The sequence below is a fragment of the Amblyraja radiata genome, chromosome 2 (genome assembly GCF_010909765.2).
Source record: "Amblyraja radiata isolate CabotCenter1 chromosome 2, sAmbRad1.1.pri, whole genome shotgun sequence".
Lineage (NCBI taxonomy): Eukaryota > Metazoa > Chordata > Chondrichthyes > Rajiformes > Rajidae > Amblyraja > Amblyraja radiata.
Window position 1 is genome coordinate 134,767,838 of NC_045957.1, and position 20,996 is coordinate 134,788,833.

Consider the following 20,996-nt stretch of genomic DNA (forward strand, 5'->3'; position numbering starts at 1 on the left):
TACTGTTTCACGTGTCAACTCCTGTACATCGGCGAGACTAAGCACAGGCTCGGCAATCGTTTCGCTGAACACCTCCGCTCAGTCTGCCTTATCTCCCGGTTGCTCTGCACTTTAACTCCGCCTCCCATTCCCAATCTGACCTTTCTGTCCTGGGCCTCCTCCATTGTAAGAGTGAGGCCCAGCGCAAATTGGAGGAACAGCACCTCATATTTTGCTTGGGTAGCTGACACCCCAGCGGTATGAACATGAACATTAGATAACTAACTTCAAATAGCCATTGCTTTCCCTCTCTCTCCATCCCCTCCCCTCTTTCCAGTTCTCCCACCAGTCTTACTGTCTCCGACCACATTCTATCTCTGTCCTGCCCACTCCCCTAACACCAATCTGAAGAAGGGTCTCGACCCAAAATGTCACCTATTCCTTCTCTCCAGAGATGCTGCCTGTCCCGCTGAGTTACTCCAGCATTTAATAATAATAATAATAATATATTTTATTGTCATTGCACAGAGGTACAACGAGATTTGGTATGCAGCTTCCATCCGATGTAATAACTTAACTAGCTAAAAATTTAGACACCCAGAGAAACAAGATTTTAAAAAAACAGTTAAAGCAGTATAACGTGCAAATAGGTCTGTGCCGGGTCGATGTGCGACGTGACCATTGAGGGAGACAGTTCATTGGGGGGGGGCACTCAGCAGGGCCGGTTCAGAGCAGCTATAGCTCTGGGGATGAAGCTGTTCCTAAGTCTGGATGTGCGGGCGTAGAAGGCCTTGTAACGTCTGCCGGATGGTAGAAGTTTGAACAGACTATTGCAAGGGTGTGAGGAGTCTTTATCGATGCTGATGGCCTCCTGAGGCACCGTGTATTGTAGATGACCTCCAAGGTTGGTAGCTGTGTCCCAATTATCTTCTGCGCTCTGTGGACAACCCGCTGAAGAGCTCTCCTCTCTGCCCCCGTACAGCTGGGTTACCACACAGAGATGCCATATATTAGGATGCTCTCTGTGGTGCAGCAGTAGAAGGTTGTCAGCAGCTGTTGGGGCAGACCAGTCTTTTTCAATGTTCTCAGGAAGAACAGTCGTTGCTGTGCCTTCTTGACCAGCGCAGCGGTGTTGGTGGACCATGTGAGGTCCTCTGAAATGTGTGTGCCCAGAAACTTAAAACTGGACACTCTCTCCACACTGTCCCCGTTGATAAAGATTGGAGCGTATTCCCCATTATGTGACCTCCTGAAGTTGATAATCAGCTCCTTGGTCTTAGAGATGTTTAGGGACAGGTTGTTATCTGAGGACCAGTCCGCCAAGTTCTGCACCTCCGCTTTGTTGTGTGTTTCATCACCGTTGGTGATCAGCCCGATCACCGTTGCGTCGTCTGCAAACTTGACAATGGTGTTGGTGTCGAATGTAGGAACACAGTTGTGTGTGAAGAGGGAGTAGAGCATGGGGCTCAGTACACAGCCCTGTGGTGTGCCGGTACTCAGGGTGATAGTGGAGGCGGGCCGAAATTCTGGCAGCCAGGTTTGCTCGTGCTCCATGGGAGGTTTTAGCTAAATACTGGGGAGGAGGGGTTAACAAATTGGGAGTATAAGGATGGAGTTAAAGGGGAAGAGAGTACAGGAAAAGTTACGAAAGACACCAGAATTAATGGGTCAGAAAGTTCAAGGATAAGAGAGTAAGGTCAGGTGAAAGAGGAACCGGTGTGAGAGGGGAGGTGAATACTGAATTAAAAGTATTGTATATGAATGCACGAGGCTCAGTTAGAAATTGGTGAGAATGATGTTGTGGGAATTACAGAGACACGGCTGCAAGAGGATCAGAGCTGGGAACTGAATATTCAGGGGTATACATCCTATCGAAAAGACAGACAGGTGGGCAGAGGGGGTGGGGTGGCTCTGTTGGTAAGGAATGAAATTCAGTCCCTTGCAAGGTGTGACATAGAGTCAGAAGATGTAGTGTGATTGTGGATAGAACTGAGAAATTGTAAGGGTAAAAAGACCCTAATTGGAGTTATCTACAGTTGCATGGAAATAGGGTGCAAGTTGCATCAGGAGTTAAAATTGGCATGTAACAAAGGTAATGCTACGGTGGTTATGTGAGATTTCAACATGCAGGTGGACTGGGAAAATCAGGTTGGTACTGGAGCCCAAGAAAGGAAGTTTGTAGAGTGCCTCGGTGATGGATTCTTAGAGCAGCTTGTACTGGAACATACCAGGGAGCAGGCAATTCAGGATTTAGTGTTATGTAATGAACCGGATTTGATAAGGGAACTCAAGGTAAAGGAACCATTATGAGGTAGTAACCATAATATGATAAGTTTTAATCTGCAATTTGAGAGGGAGAAGGTAAAATCGGAAGTGTCAGTATTCCAGTTGAACAAAAGGGGCTATGGAGGCATGAGGGAGAAGATGGCCAAAGTTGACTGGAAAGGGACCCTAGCAAGGATATCGGTGGAACAGCAATGGCAGGTATTTCATTTCTGGGAATAATCCAGAAGATGCAGATCATTTCATTCCAAAGAGGAAGAAAGATTCTAAGGGGAGTAACAGGCAACCGTGGCTGACAAGGGAAGTCAAGGACAGTATAAAAATAAAAGAGAAGACATATAACATAGCACAGATGAGCGGGTGGTTTGGGAAATGTTTTAAAGAACAGAAGGTAACAAAAAAGACAATACGGAGAAAAGATGAAGTATGAAGGTAAGCTAGTCAACAATATAAAGGAGGATAGTAAAAGCTTCTTTAGGTATGTGAAGGGTAGGCTGTTAGCCGAGCATCAAAAATGTGTCTAGAAATAGGATTTCATGACCCAAGTCACCAAACTACATGAAATTTTCACATATTGTGTAAAAATATTTATATAAATCACCCCTGAAACTCGATATGAAGAAGACTTGCACATTTTTATTAAATTAGAGAAAAACCGGAAAAATGTCGGGAATTTTTTAGTCCAATCAAAGCACGTTTAACATTGAGTTGTCTGCCAGTTGGCCAATCACGCGCTTTGTTTCAGGCTAGCACACAAAATGGCTGAGGGGGCTTCACAGATGCCTGTTTTACTGGAGATTCCGATTTGTTGTTCTGTGGAATAAATGTCGTGGAAACTTGCAGCAGGTTAATTGTATTTAGTGGGGAAAGCATTAAAAAGGCTGAAGAAAGTGCTGCGAAGTGGATTAATGTGCAAGAAAGCCTTCAAAGTCCCTGCTGATGTGCTGGAACACAAAGAAGGCCCCCATGAATCAACTCTAACCGAAAGGTAAGACTAAAGTCTGAATTTATGAAAATCTATCTGTATGGACTTTAATTAATTTAATATAATGTGAATAAATTCATTCATTCATTCCTTATTCATTCATTCACTTACTCATTCATTCATTCATGAAATTGAGGGCCTAAACTATAACATAGTCAATTAAACATTGTCACTAATGCCAGCCTGATGTAGAGTAATAAGTCTTTAACAAATAATCTCGGAGCTGCCTGCGAAAACTTACCGGGAAAAAGTGCTCCGATCGCGGGACCTAGGTACTCGCGGTAAAGTGAAGCCGCGGTCTCAATTAATAAGCGGCCGATTCGCAATCGCGGAGCCGCGGTTCATCTCCGCGAGCGGGCAGGGGGGGGGGGGAGGCTGTACATAGTGCCGTCTGTAGCGGTCGTTTTCAGACCCCGATAATGGGAGAAAAACGGAGGGATATCGATTGCTATTTACCGCGAGTACCTAGGTCCCGCGATCGGAGCACTTTTTCCCGGTAAGTTTTCGCAGGCAGCTCCGAGATTAGCTGTTAAAGACTTATTACTCTACAACACGCTGGCATTAGTGACAATGTTTAATTGACTGTGTTATAGTTTAGGCCCTCAATTTCATGAATGAATGAATGAGTAAGTGAGTGAGTGAATGACTGAATAATGAATGAATGAATGAATTTATTCACATTATATTAAATTAATTAAAGTCCATACAGATAGATTTTCATAAATTCAGACTTTAGTCTTACCTTTCAGTTAGAGTTGATTAATGGGGGCCTTCTTTGTGTTCCAGCACATCAGCAGGGACTTTGAAGGCTTTCTTGCACTTTAATCCACCGCAGCACTTTCTTCAGCCTTTTTAATGCTTTTCCCACTGAATACAATTAACCTGCTGCAAGTTTCCACGACATTTATTCCACAGAACAACAAATCGGAATCTCCAGTAAAACAGGCATCTGTGAAGCCCCCTCAGCCATTTTGTGTGCTAGCCTGAAACAAAGCACGTGATTGGCCAACTGGCAGACAGCTCAATGTTAAACGTGCTTTGATTGGACTAAAAAATTCCCGACATTTTCCCGGTTTTTCTCTAATTTAATAAAAATGTGCAAGTCTTCTTCATATCGAGTTTCAGGGGTGATTTATATAAATATTTTTACATAATATGTGAAAATTTCATGTAGTTTGGTGACTTGGGTCACGAAACTGCAGAATAAAGCTCCTCGGCCCACAGCTTAGAGGAACAAATGTGGGTCTCTTAAAGACAGAAACAGGTGAATTTACTTTGGGGAACAAGGAAATGGCAAACGAGTTGAACAGGTACTTTGGTTCTGTCTTCACTAAAGAAGACACATTCAATCTCCCAGATGTGGTATAAAGGGGAGGGTAGTGTCTTGTGTTCTGTGTCTTGTGTCTACTGTTTGTGGGTAAGTGTGTCTGTTTAGTGTTCAGCCATGAGCGAATGGCGGTGCGGGCTCGACGGACCTGGTGGTCTACTCTCGCACCTACTTTCTATGTTTCTATGTTTCTATGTGCTCTGGGACAGAGGACCGAGGGTGATGGAGGAACTGAAGGAAATTCACATTAGTCAGGAAATGGTGTTGGGTAGACTGATGGGACTGAAGGCTGATAAATCCCTAGGGATTGGTGGTCTGCATCCCAGGGTACTTGAGGAAGTGGCTCTCGAAACTGTGGACGCATTGGTGATCATTTTGAAATGTTCTATAGACTTTTGATCAGTTCCTGTGGATTGGAGGGTAGCAAATGTTATCCCACTTTTCAAGAAAGGAGGGATAGAGAAAGCAGGGAATATTAGGCCAGTTAGCCTGACATCAGAGGTGGGGAAGATGCTGGAGTCGATTATCAAAAATATAATAGCAGCGCATTTGGATAGCAGTAACAGGATCGGTCCAAGTCAGCATGGATTTATGAAGGGGAAATCATGCTTGACTAATCTTCTGGAATTTTTTGAGGATGTAACTAGGAAATGGACAAGGAGAGCCAGTGGATGTAGGGTACCTGGACTTTCAGAAAGCCTTTGATAAGGTCCCACGCAGATTAGTGAGCAACAATAGAGCACATGGTATTGGGGGTAGGGTATTGACAGGGCCAAAAAATTGGTTGGCAGATAGGAAACAAAGAGTAGGGATTAACGGGTCCCTTTCAGAATGGCAGGCAGTGACTAGTGGTGTGCTGCAAGGCTCGGTGCAGCTATTTATTATATACATTAATGATTTAGATGAAGGAATTAATGATTTAGATGAAGGAATTAAAAGTACATAGGAAGAAAAGTACTATAGGAAGGATGTCAACAAATAGAGAGAGTACAGAGGAGATTTACTAGAATGTTGCCTGGGTTTCAGCAACTAAGTTACAGAGAAAGGTTGAACAAGTTAGGTCTTTATTCTTTGGAGCGCAGAAGGTTAAGATCTTTAAGGCCTGATAGAGGTCTTTAAAATGATGAGAGGGATATACAGAGTTGACGTGGATAAGCTTTTTACTTTGAGAGTAGGGACGATTCAAACAAGAGGACATGACGAGAATTAAGGGACAGAAGTTTAGAGGTAACATGAGGGGGAACTTCTTTACCCAGAGAGTGGTAGCTGTGTGGAATGAGCTTCCAGTGGAAGTGGTGGAGGCAGGTTCGATTTTATCATTTAAAAATAAATTGGATAGGTATATGGACGGGAAAGGAATGAGGGTTATGGTCTGAGTGCAGGTAGATGGGACTAGGGGAAAATAAGTGTTCGGCACGGACTTGAAGGGCCGAGATGGCCTGTTTTCCGTGCTGTAATTGTTATATAGAAACATAGAAACATAGAAATTAGGTGCAGGAGTAGGCCATTCGGCCCTTCGAGCCTGCACCGCCATTCAATATGATCATGGCTGATCATCCAACTCAGTATCCCGTACCTGCCTTCTCTCCATACCCTCTGATTCCCTTAGCCACAAGGGCCACATCTAACTCCCTCTTAAATATAGCCAATGAACTGGCCTCAACTACCCTCTGTGGCAGAGAGTTCCAGAGACTCACCACTCTCTGTGTGAAAAAAGTTTTTCTCATCTCGGTTTCAAAGGATTTCCCCCTTATCCTTAAGCTGTGACCCCTTGTCCTGGACTTCCCCAACATCGGGAACAATCTTCCTGCATCTAGCCTGTCCAACCCCTTAAGAATTTTGTAAGTTTCTATAAGATCCCCTCTCAATCTCCTAAATTCTAGAGAGTATAAACCAAGTCTATCCAGTCTTTCTTCATAAGACAGTCCTGACATCCCAGGAATCAGTCTGGTGAACTTTCTCTGCACTCCCTCTATGGCAATAATATCCTTCCTCAGATTTGGAGACCAAAACTGTACGCAATACTCCAGGTGTGGTCTCACCAAGACCCTGTACAACTGCAGTAGAACCTCCCTGCTCCTATACTCAAATCCTTTTGCTATGAAAGCTAACATATCATTCGCTTTCTTCACTGCCTGCTGCACCTGCATGCCTACTTTCAATGACTGGTGTACCATTACACCCAGGTCTCGCTGCATCTCCCCTTTTCCTACTCGGCCACCATTTAGATAATAGTTTGCTTTCCTGTTTTTGCCACCAAAATGGATAACCTCACATTTATCCACATTATACTGCATCTGCCAAACATTTGCCCACTCACCCAGCCTATCCAAGTCACCTTGCAGTCTCCTAGCATCCTCCTCACAGCTAACACTGCCCCCCAGCTTAGTGTCATCCGCAAACTTGGAGATATTGCCTTCAATTCCCTCATCCAGATCATTAATATATATTGTAAATAGCTGGGGTCCCAGCACTGAGCCTTGCGGTACCCCACTAGTCACTGCCTGCCATTGTGAAAAGGACCCGTTTACTCCTACTCTTTCCTTCCTGTTTGCCAGCCAGTTCTCTATCCACATCAATACTGAACCCCCAATGCCGTGTGCTTTAAGTTTGTATACTAATCTCTTATGTGGGACCTTGTCGAAAGCCTTCTGGAAGTCCAGATACACCACATCCACTGGTTCTCCCCTATCCACGCTACTAGTTACATCCTCGAAAAATTCTATAAGATTCGTCAGACATGATTTACCTTTCGTAAATCCATGCTGACTTTGTCCAATGATTTCACCACTTTCCAAATGTGCTGCTATCCCATCTTTAATAACTGACTCTAGCAGTTTCCCCACTATCGATGTTAGACTAGCTGGTCTGTAATTCCCCGTTTTCTCTCTCCCTCCCTTCGTAAAAAGTGGGGTTACGTTTGCTTTCCCGCCAATCCTCAGGAACTACTCCAGAATCTAAAGAGTTTTGAAAGATTATTACTAATGCATCCACTATTTCTGGAGCTACTTCCTTAAGTACTCTGGGATGCAGCCTATCTGGCCCTGGGGATTTATCGGCCTTTAATCCATTCAATTTACCCAACACCACTTCCCGACTAACCTGGATTTCACTCAATTCCTCCAACTCCTTTGACCCGCTATTTCCGGCAGATTATTTATGTCTTCCTTAGTGAAGACGGAACCAAAGTAGTTATTCAATTGGTCCGCCATATCCTTGTTCCCCATGATCAACTCACCTGTTTCTGACTGCAAGGGACCTACATTTGTTTTAACTAATCTCTTTCTTTTCACATATCTATAAAAACTTTTGCAGTCAGTTTTTATGTTCCCTGCCAGTTTTCTTTCATAATCTATTTTTCCTTTCCTAATTAAGCCCTTTGTCCTCCTCTGCTGGTCTCTGAATTTCTCCCAGTCCTCTGGTATGCTGCTTTTTCTGGCTAATTTGTACGCATCATCCTTCGCTTTGATACTATCCCTGATTTCCCTTGTTATCCACGGATGCACTACCTTACCTGATTTATTCTTTTGCCAAACTGGGATGAACAATTTTTGTAGTTCATCCATGCAGTCTTTAAATGTCTTCCATTGCATATCCACCGTCAACCCTTTTAGAATTTATTGCCAGTCAATCTTGGCCAATTCACGTCTCATACCCTCAAAGTTACCTTTCTTTAAGTTCAGAACCATTGTTTCTGAATTAACAATGTCACTTTCCATCCTAATGAAGAACTCAACCATATTATGGTCACTCTTGCCCAAGGGGGCACGTACAACAAGACTGCTAACTAACCCTTCCTCATTACTCAATACCCAGTCTAAAATAGCCTGCTCTCTCGTTGGTTCCTCTACATGTTGATTTAGATAACTATCCCGCATACATTCCAAGAAATCCTCTTCCTCAGCACCCCTGCCAATTTGATTCACCCAATCTAGATTGAAGTCACCCATTATAACTGTTTTGCCTTTGTCGCACGCATTTCTAATTTCCTGTTTGATACCATCTCCAACTTCACTACTACTGTTAGGTAGCCTGTACACAACACCCACCAGCGTTTTCTGCCCCTTAGTGTTTCGCAGCTCTACCCATACCGATTCCACATCCTCCAAACTAATGTCCTTCCTTTCCATTGCGTTAATCTCCTCTCTAACCAGCAACGTACCCCACCTCCTTTTCCTTTCTCTCTATCCCTCCTGAATATTGAATATCCCTGGATGTTCAGCTCCCAGCCTTGGTCACCCTGGAGCCATGTCTCCGTGATCCTAACTATATCATAATCATTAATGGCTATCTGCACGTTCAACTCATCCACCTTATTACGATTACTCCTTGCATTGAGACACAAAGCCTTCAGGCTTGTTTTTACAACGCTCTTACCCCTTATACAATTATGTTGAAAAGTGGCCCTTTTTGATTTTTGCCCTGGTTTTGTCTGCCTGCCACTTTTCCTTTTCACCTTGCTACCTATTGCTTCTACCCTCATTTTACACCCCCCTGCCTCTCTGCTCTTGTACCCATCCCCCTGCCACATTAGTTTAAATCCTCCCCGACAGCACTAGCAAACACTCCCCCAAGGGCATTGGTTCCAGGTGCAGACTGGTCCTGTTTGTACTGGTCCCACCTCCCCCAGAGCTGGTTCCAATGCCCTAAAAATTTGAATCCCTCCCCCTTGCACCATTTTATATGTTATATGGTTATATGGTAACATTAGCAAATTTGCAGATGACACAAAGCTGGGTGGAAATGTGAACTGTGAAGAGGATGCTATGAAGATGCAGGGTGATTTGGACAGGTTGGGGGAGCGGCAGATGCTTGGCAGATGCAGTATAATGTGGATAACTGTGAGGTTATCCACTTTGGTGGCCAGAATGGGAAGGCAGTTTATTATCTGAATGGTGTCAGGTTAGGAAAAGGGGAAGTACAACGAGACCTGGGTGTCCTTCGTTTCGTTTCGTTTCATTTTGTTGTCTCTGTACTGCATTTCGTTGTCTCTGTACTGTACACTGACAATGACAATTAACGTTGAATCTGAATCTGAATCTGAATCTGAGGTAAACATGCAGGTACAACAGGCAGTGAAGAAAGCTAATGACATGTTGGCCTTCAAAACGAGAGGAGTTGAGTATAGGAGCAAATAGGTCCTCCTGCAGTTGTACAGGGACTTGGTTAGACCACACCTGGGGTATTGTGTGCAGTTTTGGTCTCCTAATTTGAGGAAGGATATTTTTGCTATTGAAGGAGTGCAGCGTTGGTTCACGAGGTTAATTCCCGGGATAGCGGGACTGTCATATGATGAAAGAATGGAGCGACTGGGCTTGTATTCACTGGAATTTAGAAGGACGAGTGGCGATCTTATAGAAATTGGACACGCTACATGGGATTGGACACGCTAGATGCAGGAAACGTTCCCAATGTTGGAGGAGTCCGGAACCAGGGACCACAGTTTAAGAATAAAGGGTAGGCCATTTAGAACTGAGATGAGGAAAAACTTTTTCACACAGAGAGTTTTGAATTTGTGGAACTCTCTGCCTCAGAAGGCAGCATAGGCCGATTCACTGGATACATTCAAGAGAGAGTTAGATAGAGCTCTTGGGGCTTGCAGAATCAAGCGGTATGGGGAGAAAGCATGAATGGGGTACTGACTTTGATGATCAGCCATGATCACATTGAATGGCGGTGCTGGCTCGAAGGGCCGAATGGCCTCCTCCTGCACCTATTGTCTATGTATCTATGTTATCCAGGTGGAATATGAGGTGCTGTTACTCTTTTTTGTGTTTGGCCTCATCTTGGCAGTGAAGGAGGCATGTCAGCCAAGTCAGTGTGGAAATGGGAAGGTGAATTAAAATTGCTGGCAACTGCAATATCCAGATGACCACAGTGGACAGAGCACGCAATGTATTAACTTGATATTCAACCCCTTTCCTAACAAGCTCATTAGTGTCCTCAAATTTCATGTGCTTCATTTGTAGGTAATATAAGGAATATAATGAAATACATTCTGAAAATGTATGTAAATGACATCGATAAACATCTTTTTCCTAAGTCTGTCGAAGGATCCTCACCTAAAATGTCACCTATCCATGTTCAGAGATACTGCCTGACCCATTGAGTTACTCCGGCACTTTGTTTTCTTTTGTGTAAACCAGAATCTGCAGTTTCTTGTTTCTATATTCTATGTCCATGACTTCTCTTAATCTTTTCAAAAATTCCACTAGGATTGTCAGCCAAGGTCTACACAAATCTGTGATGGCTCTTACTGATCAACTGAAAAATGTCAAGATGACTCTAATTTGCAGACGTGAGTAATTTTCCAACAACAGATGTTAGATTAACTGGTCTGCAATTCCTTAGAGTTATTTTCCTCTCACCTTTCTTACAGTGCTGAATGGTATGCATAAATCTTCTCATCCAGAAGGAACAGTTCACGAATCAAAAGAACTCGGAAAATTATAGTTTCGGGGCACTTCCTTTAAAGAGCCATGATGGAAACCATCTGGTCCTGGGAATTTGTCACACTATAATGCCATTATTTTCAAATTTTCTAAAGTCTTGGTCCTGGGGGTCAGTACCTCCTTTTGCAACTCGACTTCCTGACGGATAGACCAAATTAGTGAGGATAGTTGACAAAACATCCTCCACAATAATTCTCAACACTGGTGCCCTGCATTCTCAGCCCTTACTGAGAATGGCTCAAAGGGCTTCTCAGTAGCCCTGACTATGGGCTAGAGGCTATGGGCTACACTTTGTCTAGTTATAGTCAAACATAGACTATGTGGACTATGTATGTCCACATAGTCACGACTGTGTGGACAAATTATGCTACAAATCCATTTACAAGTTTGCAGATGACACAACTATGGTGGGCCAGATCTCGAACAATGATAATACAGAACAAAGGAAGAAGATAGACAGCTTAGTAACATGTGGTCAATTGAACAAACTCTCCCTTAATGGCAGCAAAATGAAGGAGCTATTTACTTTAGGGAACAGAAAGCATCAATGATGTCCAAGTGGAAATAGTTGATAACTTCAAGTCCCAGGCATAACCATCACCAGAGGTTTGTACTGGAGCAGTCACAATGAAGCCATGGCCAAGAAAGCACGCCACGCTCTGACGGCTCTTACCAACTTCTCTAGATGCACTGTAGCAAGCATCCTATAGGGATGCATCACAGTTAAGTTTAGCAACAGCTCGGCTAAAGACGGCAAGAAATTGCAGATTCCTGGATACAGCCCAGTCTATCAAACAAACTAAACTAAACCCTGCACAAACGCTAACTACCCCCCTTGATATTATATTAATATTATTAATTTGCTCCTTTTACACCATAACCGCCCTATTCACTCACGCATAGCCCCCAACTCGAAGGCGCATCTAGAGAAGGAGGGGGGGGGGGGGGTAGAGAGTGAGGTCAGAGAGAGAATGGGGAGAGACATAGAGAAAGGGGCAGAGACAGATGGGCAAGGGGCCAAGAGGGAGAGGGGGGTGGAGGGGAGGAGGAGAGGGTGGGTGGGTGGGTGAGGGTGGGGGAGGAGGGGTGAGAGAGATGGGAGGAGAGAGAGAGCGGAGGAGAGAGAGGGGGAGAGAGAGGGAGAGAGTGGGGCTGAGAGGGGGAAGGGGAGGGGGAGGGGAGAGAGGGTGGGGAGGGGATGGGGTGGAGGGAAGGGGATAGGGAGGGGTGGTGGGGAGTGGGGAAGGGGGTTTGGGGGATGGAGGTTGGGGGAGGGCATGAGGCAGGTGGGCCAGGTGCAAAGGCATTGTGAAGTCAGTGGGGCGGGGTAGGGCGGGGCAAGCAGGCAGGCTGGGGGGGTGTGGGGGCGGGCGGGGCCAGGAGGCAGTTGGGCCAGGTGCAAAGGCATCGTGAGGTCAGCAGCTGGGCAACATTAAAAAAAAAATTTATGTCAGTTTGGTTATAAATTTTAGTAAATATCTCGGGAAATAATTGACCAAATGTATAGAGGATCGGATTTTTTGAAATCATTAGGAACATTTCTACCAGAAGATGTAAAAATGTCACCGTTATTGTAACGTCAGCAGCGGTCAGAATTTAAAAAAAGGTCAGGTTGGTCAACAATTTTAATAAAAAAGTCAGGAAAATAATGTACCAAATATACAGAGTTAATTTCTAAAATCACAAGGAATATCTCTACTGAAGTATGTAAAAAATTTCCCATTTCGGCGTCTGGTTTTCGAGGAGATACGGTTCACATGCAAAATGACACCCACACACAAACATACACACACACACACACACACACACGCACGCACGCACGCGCACGCACACGCACACACACACACACATACACATACACATACACACACACATTACTTTGTCTACACACTATTTATTTTAATGTAGGCTGCAAAATAAGTGCAAGGCATAAACTGGACAGTTTTTTTAAATTCTCTATGATATTTTATATGACAGGCTTATTTATGAAAATGTTTTAACAATTTTACCTGTTGAATCTGAGTAAGATTTTGGGCAAAGGTAGGAGATTTTTCTTTGAGAAATGTAAGTAGATCCTTGTAGATATCACCTTTTCTATCATAGATAATATCTTCACTGTCCTTCTTAAAGCCCTAATTAATCAGAATGCATTTTATAATGTAGAATTAGTGTTACAGTTTGAGAATTTTAATGAAAATATATTATTCATGAAATTCTCCAAGAAATAAAATTGTCAAAAATATTTATTTCAATTTACTCACCCCATTTTCAAAAACTCCAGCTGTGCTACAGGTGACATACAGGACATTCGTGTCATGAGTGATAATAATGAGGTAGCAAATATCTCCATATACCTGCCTCCAAGGTGGGGCTCTGCATCCATTAGAAAATTCATACTCTAAAATACACAAAATCAAGCAGAAATGATTTTAATGTTAAAATAACGACAACATCTCCTTGGGTAAAGCAAGTGCAGTTTTCATTCCTCAGTTCAAAATCTTTTACGTGGTAATTCCAAATTGATTCAATTCTCCGCATAAATACCTGATGTGTAGCTGATGGATTTTAAAACAGACTTGTCTTCTTCACCAGAGAAAGACTGGAGCAATTGTACATCATTCTTTATAGCCTGGGGGTTCAGCCGCACTTCTCTTTTTTTTTTTTAAAAAGGGGAAAAGAGAAAGCAAATCATGAAAATATAATTAAATCAACTTCTGTTCAATTCTACCATTTCCTTTATTCAGTTACTTCCAGATTTTATTTACTGTGTATTAAATCAGCACCAAATATTTTACTCAAAAATGCATTACTGCAACATCTGGAAAAAATACCCACAAAATTATGTTGGGCAAGCCGGATATTTGCAAGATCTGTAAAGTATAATATAGCCAAGACCTCACAAGCTGTGCCAAAACTTGAATATACAAACTGTTTACACCAAATATTCATAACCCTTGGCTCTGCATAAAATATAGCATGCTGTAATTTCAACAATTAAAAACAGAAATGTATCTAAATTCCTGATCGTGTTAACATATCCACAAGTAATAAGAAGTGATTTATTTCAGAAGAGTTTAAAACATGTCAAATGTTATTCATCAAGGGAGGATATCACACCAGACAGATTTCCTATCATATCATAGAATACATTACTGAAAGTGACTACAGGTACTAATCTGGCATTATTCAGAAAATTCCACAAAATTTCATCATCATCTTCATACTGAGAAAGAAAACATTCCACTTGTCAATCTAAAAATGAAAGCGGCCACCCATGTTTATGCCAAATATCCTGTCTTCAAATTAGCCAAATGGGTAGAGTTCAAGAATAAAATGGTCATTTTTTGGCGGTCGCAAGAACGACAACAAAGTTTTTTAACTTATTTTATTCTGAAAAAAGCTTCTTAGCTCACAGGTTCTTACAACACGTCTGGCCACAACGGTGGTCAGCACTCAACTGCCGCGCGAAATCGAAACAGCAGCCCCTCTAGAGTCATGTGACAGCAGCTTCCGAACGCCGGGTTCTATACCTGCGTGGGCCAGCAAGCGCCTCTACATGTCACCCCCCAGAATCTGCAGTACGGAAACGCACGGGTAACCGGACGGTTCAACCGGAACGCGTAGTTCGAGGTCGTGGGGCGAGCGTAACAGTAGGGTCCGGCAAAACAGAACCAGAGGGGTGCGACAAACGTGAACGAGGGACGGGTGTAACAGAGGTGAAACATAACCGTGGGTAATAGGTGCAGAGGGCGGCAAAACGGCCGGCGGACGCCCTCCACGCCGCGGAGTGGCCACCGCCACCGGGCTATCCTCGTTGACATGTGTTGGCTTAAGGCGGCTGACGGAGACGAACTCCTCCCTGCCACCCATGTCAGCACCCTGTATGGACCTTCATACACCCGCTGTAACGGCAAGCGGTGAGCATCCCAACGAAGGAAAACATAAGCACAATCCCGTACCATAGTTGGCACATGCACCACGGACGACCCGTGTCGGGCTAGCACCGCCAAAGCCTGGACCTCCTGATCACGGGTGACGGGCAGAAAATCCCCAGGTACCCGCAAAACCGAGCCATAAACCAGCTCAGCCGAGGAGGCGTTGAGGTCCTCCTTAGGAGTACTTCTGATGCCTAGGATAACCCAAGTCAACCGGTCAACCCAATCGGGGCCGGTGAGCTGAGCCTTCAACGCCGACTTGAGGTGTCTGTGGAAACGCTCAACCAAACCGTTTGACTCTGGATGATACGCGGTGGTCTGGTGCAGCTTCGCACCGTACAGCTGCGCCATACCACCCCACAGGGAGGACGTGAACTGGGCCCCACGATCGGTAGTAATATCTGAAGGGACCCCAAAACGAGCGATCCAATGGGAGACAATCCAGGAAATAACGGAAATAGCTGATCGCTAGGTAAAGTGCGAGGAGCACCTGATCGAAAGCGCTGTACTTGATCTTGGGGGCCCGCAGCTGCCTGCTGAAAAACACCAGCGGCACCCAGCGGCTACCTACCCATTGTTCGAGGACAGCACCTACCGTGACGTCAGATGCGTCCACTGTCAGGGCTGTTAGGGCCGATGCCCTAGGGTGTACCAGCATAGTGGCATTGGCCAATGCTGTCTTAGCCCCCTCGAAAGCCATCTCAGCCTCCTTGGACCAGACCAGGTCCTTAGGCTTACCCACCAGACACTGGAACAACGGCCGCATGATGGCGGTTGCTGACGGGACGAATCGGTGGTAGAAATTGAGCATTCCGATGAATTCTTGCAGGCCCTAGACGGATAGTGGCTTTGGGAAGGGACGGATTGCGTTGACCTTCTCGGGCAGCGGCTGTGCGCCGTGGCAGGTAATGCAGTGACCCAAAAAAGGAAATGGAGCGCAATCCAAACTGGTACTTCGCAGGGTTGATCACCAACCCGTGTTTGTGCAGCCGTTCGAAGAGCAGGCGGAGGTGCTTAACGTGCTCTGCCGGCGAGCTGCTGGCCACCAGAATATCATTGAGGTAGATGAATATGAACGGCAAACCCCGACTGACCTGATCCATTAACCTTTGGAATGCCTGAGCGGCATTCTTCAGGCCAAAAGGCATTCTCAGCCATTCGAAAAGGCCAAAAGGGGTGATGGTAGCCATCCTATGGATGTCATCGGGCTGGACTGGAATTTGATTATACCCGCAAATGAGGTCGAGCTTCGAGAAGAAAGTTGCGCCCTCCAGATGAGCCGAGAAATCCTGGATGTTCGGGACCGGGTACCGATCTGACGTGGTTACGGCGTTAAGGCGCCTGTAATCACCGCAAGGTCTCTAACCCCCGGGCGCTTTAGGTACCATGTGCAGTGGGGAAGCCCAAGGGCTATGCAACCACTGGACAATCCCCAGGTCCTCCATAAGCTGGAACTCGTCTCGTGCGATGCGCAGTTTATCGGGCGGGAGGCGGTGGGCCCTCGGTGAGAATGTGGTGGAACACGCCATGACGAGGCGCGGCCTCGTCGAACCAGGGCATGAGCAAGCCTGGGAATTTGGTGAGAAGGGCTGCGAAAGGTTGCTGGATCTCAGCTACCTCATCGATTAGGCGTGCATGGATTACGAGGCTTGGCAGGGCACAGGTCCAACACTGGAACCATGCGCCCGCCTCGCACATTGACTAGCAGGGAGAACGCGCGCAAGAAATCGGCCCCCAATATCAGTATCGGGCGACGTCAGCAACGGTGAACTTCCACCTATACGGTCGGGAGTCGAAATTTAAGTCCAGGGTCCGCGTACCGTAAGTATGAATGTCGCTCCCGTTGACGGCCGAGAGGACGGATCCTACCTTACCGACGCGGGTATCTCGGGCGGTCGGCGGCAGGATGCTGGCTATGGCACCGGAGTCGACCAGGAAACGGTGGCCGTAGTGGCTATCACGGACGTAGAGGCGTTCATTTGGGCCGATCGCGTTCACCTCTATGGACGATCGGCCGAGGCATTTCCCTAAAACGACCAGGGGCTTCGGCATCTTCGAGCTTCGGTACCGTAGCGCTGATGGTAGTAGCACCAACATCGTCGGCTGTAGACCACTGGAAGCGGCGATGCTTCTTCGGTGCTGGGCTGGGCTTCCTCTTCCTCCCGATGTCGCCTCGGTTGCACCCGTACCGTGACAGGGAAGCAGGTCCACAATTCATCAGCTCTCTCTGCGAGGTGCTGGGGATCGCTGACATCAGCCCCGGTGAGCATCAGGCGAACTTCGTCGGGCATCTGCTCTAGGAACGCTTGTTCGAAGAGCAGACGTGGGCGGTGCCTGTCCATCAGGGCTAACATCTTTGCCATGATGGTGGATGACCGCCGATCGCCGACACTGTCCATGTGTAGACACTTCGCAGCCCTGTCTCTGCGACTGAGACCGAAGGTGTGGAGCAGGAGGGCCTTCAGACCTTCATACTTGGCGATCGTCGGCGGGTCTCTAATGAAAGGCAACAGCCTTCAGGCACAGTCCTGTGGCAGAGCTCCCACCACAAGGAAATACATGGTGTCATCCGCAATAATGCGGTGCAGGTGTTAACTGTGCCTCAACGTGGGCGAACCACACCTGAGGTTGATCCGGCCAAAACGAGGGTAGTTTGAAGCCCGGTGAGCCCTGCCTCGTGCCGACCGATTCTGCGGGAACGTAGTCTTCCTGCATGATCTTTTGCTTGTCTAACGACGGCTAGACAGGTCGGGGTCACCAATTTGGCGGTCGCAAGAACGACAACTAAGTTTTGTAACTTATTTTATTCTGAAAATAGCTTCTTAGCTCACAGGTTCTTACAACACGTCTGGCCACAACGGTGGTCAGCACTCAGTTGCCACGCGAAAGCGAAACCGCGCGACAAACAGCAGCTCCTCATGAGTCACGTGACCGCGGCTTCCAAACGCCGGGTTCGATACCTGCGTGCGCCAGCAGGAGCCACTACAATTTCATTTTCTGAGGGTGAACTACTGATCTCCTAATCAACAGCAGCAGGCATTGGAGCAGATAGGTAGTAATTCACAGGGAAGTGTAAGAAAAATAAGTTATAATAATAGTAGATTTTGGTTTCCCCAATAGTAATATAATTGAGGTGGCATGAAAAGCTTTGCATTCTTAAAGTGCATCAAAAAGAGTTCTTGAACCAGGACTTAGATGGTCCTATTAGAAAATTGGTTGTAATTAACCTAATCTTGGGGAGGTCAAGAATGTTTAATTCTGAAATGTACTGACAACGCAACAATGACATTTTTACTTGTTGCAGTTTACAGGCCAACTAATGCAATAACGCACAAATAAATATACAATAATCAGTTATACAATAAATTAATATTCAGTACAAGTTAGTAACCAGACCTTAACAGTGCAAAGAACGAAGCATTTAGTGCAACCAAAAACAAAGTCCATAGTATGTCATAGTTGCTGAGGTAGGGTTGTGGTTAGTTTTGTGCAGTGTTCAAGAATCAGATAGTTGCTGTGAAGATGCTTTTCTTGAACCTGAAGGCCCACTTGTCCTAGCTAGAGGATAAGTGGAGTTTCAGAAGAAGAGCATTTAGAAATGGTGAGTTTCATTGGGTAAGGATGGTCCTAAAATTAAGGTTGCAAATTGGGGGAAGACCAATTTCAATCTCATAAGAAAGGACCTGGCAAAAGATGACTGCGAGCAGCTACTTGCAAGTAAGTCTACATCTGGACAAACATGAATTATACAAAAATTAAATAATTAGAGTTCAGAGCCATCAAGAGTGAAAGGTAAGAACAACAATTCTAAAGAACTCTGAATGTCAAGGAATTTCAATGGTTGTGTAAATCCTGGCCAAAACGTAGCAGGAATAGAACCAAAATTTAGCAGAGGATTCATGCATTGCTAGGCCATTTTGGTCAAGTCTGTGTTTCTGTATATAACAAGACAAGCTGCTGACTGGTGCCGGCAAGTCTAGGTCCCAGATCAATGTTGCAGATGGGAAATGTATAAGTATCTCTTCAATTGACAGAATGAATGAGATTTTTGCAGAGGACCTCCAAAGAAGTATAAATGCATGAAGTTGATTGGATTACTGCAAACAAATTGTAAATAAAGTGAATTGTGTAAAAGGTGGCTCCATCTTAGATCGAGGTCGATCTCCTGGAGGAACGCTTGAGACTACGTGACCTTTGGGAGTGTTTCTGCTTGCACGAGGCTGAAGGGCTTGACAAGGCAGAGACAAGGATCGAACCCGCGGTGGCTTAGGTATCGTTTAGGGGAATTTGCTGTTCAATCTAAAAATAAAGTTTAGTTGTTCCTGTGCTTGACTCAGTGGTTTTTGACTGAACTAGACTGGATGGTAAGCTTTAGAAGAGTGCATTTACATTGGGGGCTCATCCGGGATCTCAACGGGCCCCCAAACATAAGCTTGCGATTAAGGATGTTGAACTGTTCCCGATCGCGAGTGCAGAAATCGGCGCCACGGTGCGGTTTTTGCATCGGTTTTCATCACTTCGCTAGTCAGAGCAGATCGATCATTCACAGGCTTGGAAAAGGGTCCCAACGAGGTTGTAGAACAGAGTCTAGTAAGCACTGGGGGCAAAAGTGCCTTTGGGATTAGAGGCCCTACTAGGGTTGGGTTAAAGGCCCATAAAACTAGGGTTGGGTTAAAGGCCCTCTCCTCTGGGTTAAAGGCCCGTAAATCTATTGGTCGAAGTTAGAAGCTGCAGCTGCAGCTGGGACCAATCTAGGGTTGGGTTAAAGGCCCTCTTCCCTGGGTTAAAGGCCTGTAAAATGTAGGGTTGGGTTCACGTCCCTCTCCTTTGGGTTAAAGGCCCGTAAAACTATAGTGGTTAGAGACCCAGCCCAGAATTGGATATCCGATTGACGGGATATTTAAAGACAAAACTGGGTTTAAGCAGTGCTATGCGGCAAAGTACTGCGTCGTTGCTCGGGGTGCAGATTGGAAGCACGCTCTAAAAATCATCATCGACTGCCAGCGTGAAGAGACTACGCACTGACACCCGATACTTAGTAGGTAGGAAGGGAAACCTCTTGCAAGGGTATACCTAGGCGGGTTCAAGTCCACGCCTGTGTGAGATATCTGGATGCCTGTAAAACGGAGGAAGGAATCTCGAAAGGTATCGGGCACTCAGTGATTAGAGTATAAATTGGTCGAAAATACTTTCATATCCCTAAAGACGTTCTGTACAAATTTTGAATTTGAACTTGCGAGGAAAAAAAATTCAATTGGATAAAAAATAACAAACTGAAAATTCTCCGATTCAAATTTACTAATATTCAGAATCTCATATTGAGGTGCTGTTTAATTCCGAGTGTACGTATCTCTCTTTCCAAGTTAACGTGTGTAAATACTTTGTAAGACTTGTCAATAGTTAAAATTTGTGAAGCTACCTTTCAAAAGTGTATTTAAAACTGTGGATAGGTGCATTGTATTTCAATTTAAACTGTATATATATTTCCTTCCAGATTAATCTGCATATAATAAAACTTTGAAGTACAGGTGCACAACCTTTTATCCGAAAGCCTTGGGACCAGACACTTCTCGGATTTCGGAATTTTTCGGATTTCCGAATGGAAGATTTTTAGCGTAGATTAGGTAGGTGGCGCGGGCGGCTTGAAAAGTCTGGAGCGGCTGCCTCCTCTCCGGAGACCGGGGAATCATTGTAAATCATTGCTTAAATGTTAGTCAGTAAGTTTGGAGGGATTTTATGTGGTGGGGGGGGTGAAGGGGGAAACTTTAATTCTTAGTCCCCTACCTGGTCGGAGAGGCGGGGAGCGGGCAATGCCTTTCCGGGTCGCGTGCAGTAAGCTCCGGAGCGCTGTGGCCGCTGACTCCCAACATCGCGGAGCTGGGGGCTGCGGGCGTCCGGCCGATAGCGGCGCCGGTTGGAGCTCCGACCCCGGCAACTCTACCCCTGGCTGCGCGGCGCTCCAAATCCAGCGTCGCCCGCGGCCGGACGCCCGCAGCCCCAGCTCCGCGATGTTGGGAGTCGGCGGCGTCGCAGCG

The 20,996-nt window shown here is 45.5% G+C and overlaps 1 protein-coding gene across 1 annotated transcript in view; it reads right to left on the reverse strand.

The window, feature by feature from the left end:
• odad2 (outer dynein arm docking complex subunit 2) overlaps positions 1-20,996 on the reverse strand; it is a 336,903-nt gene that overhangs the window by 282,022 nt on the left and 33,885 nt on the right. Inside the window, exons 5-7 of the mRNA XM_033016188.1 lie at positions 13,571-13,677; positions 13,288-13,424; positions 13,036-13,158 (exon numbers count right to left, since the gene is read on the reverse strand). Of these exons, the coding sequence (XP_032872079.1) occupies positions 13,036-13,158; positions 13,288-13,424; positions 13,571-13,677 (367 nt within the window). The remainder of the gene's footprint in view (positions 1-13,035; positions 13,159-13,287; positions 13,425-13,570; positions 13,678-20,996) is intronic.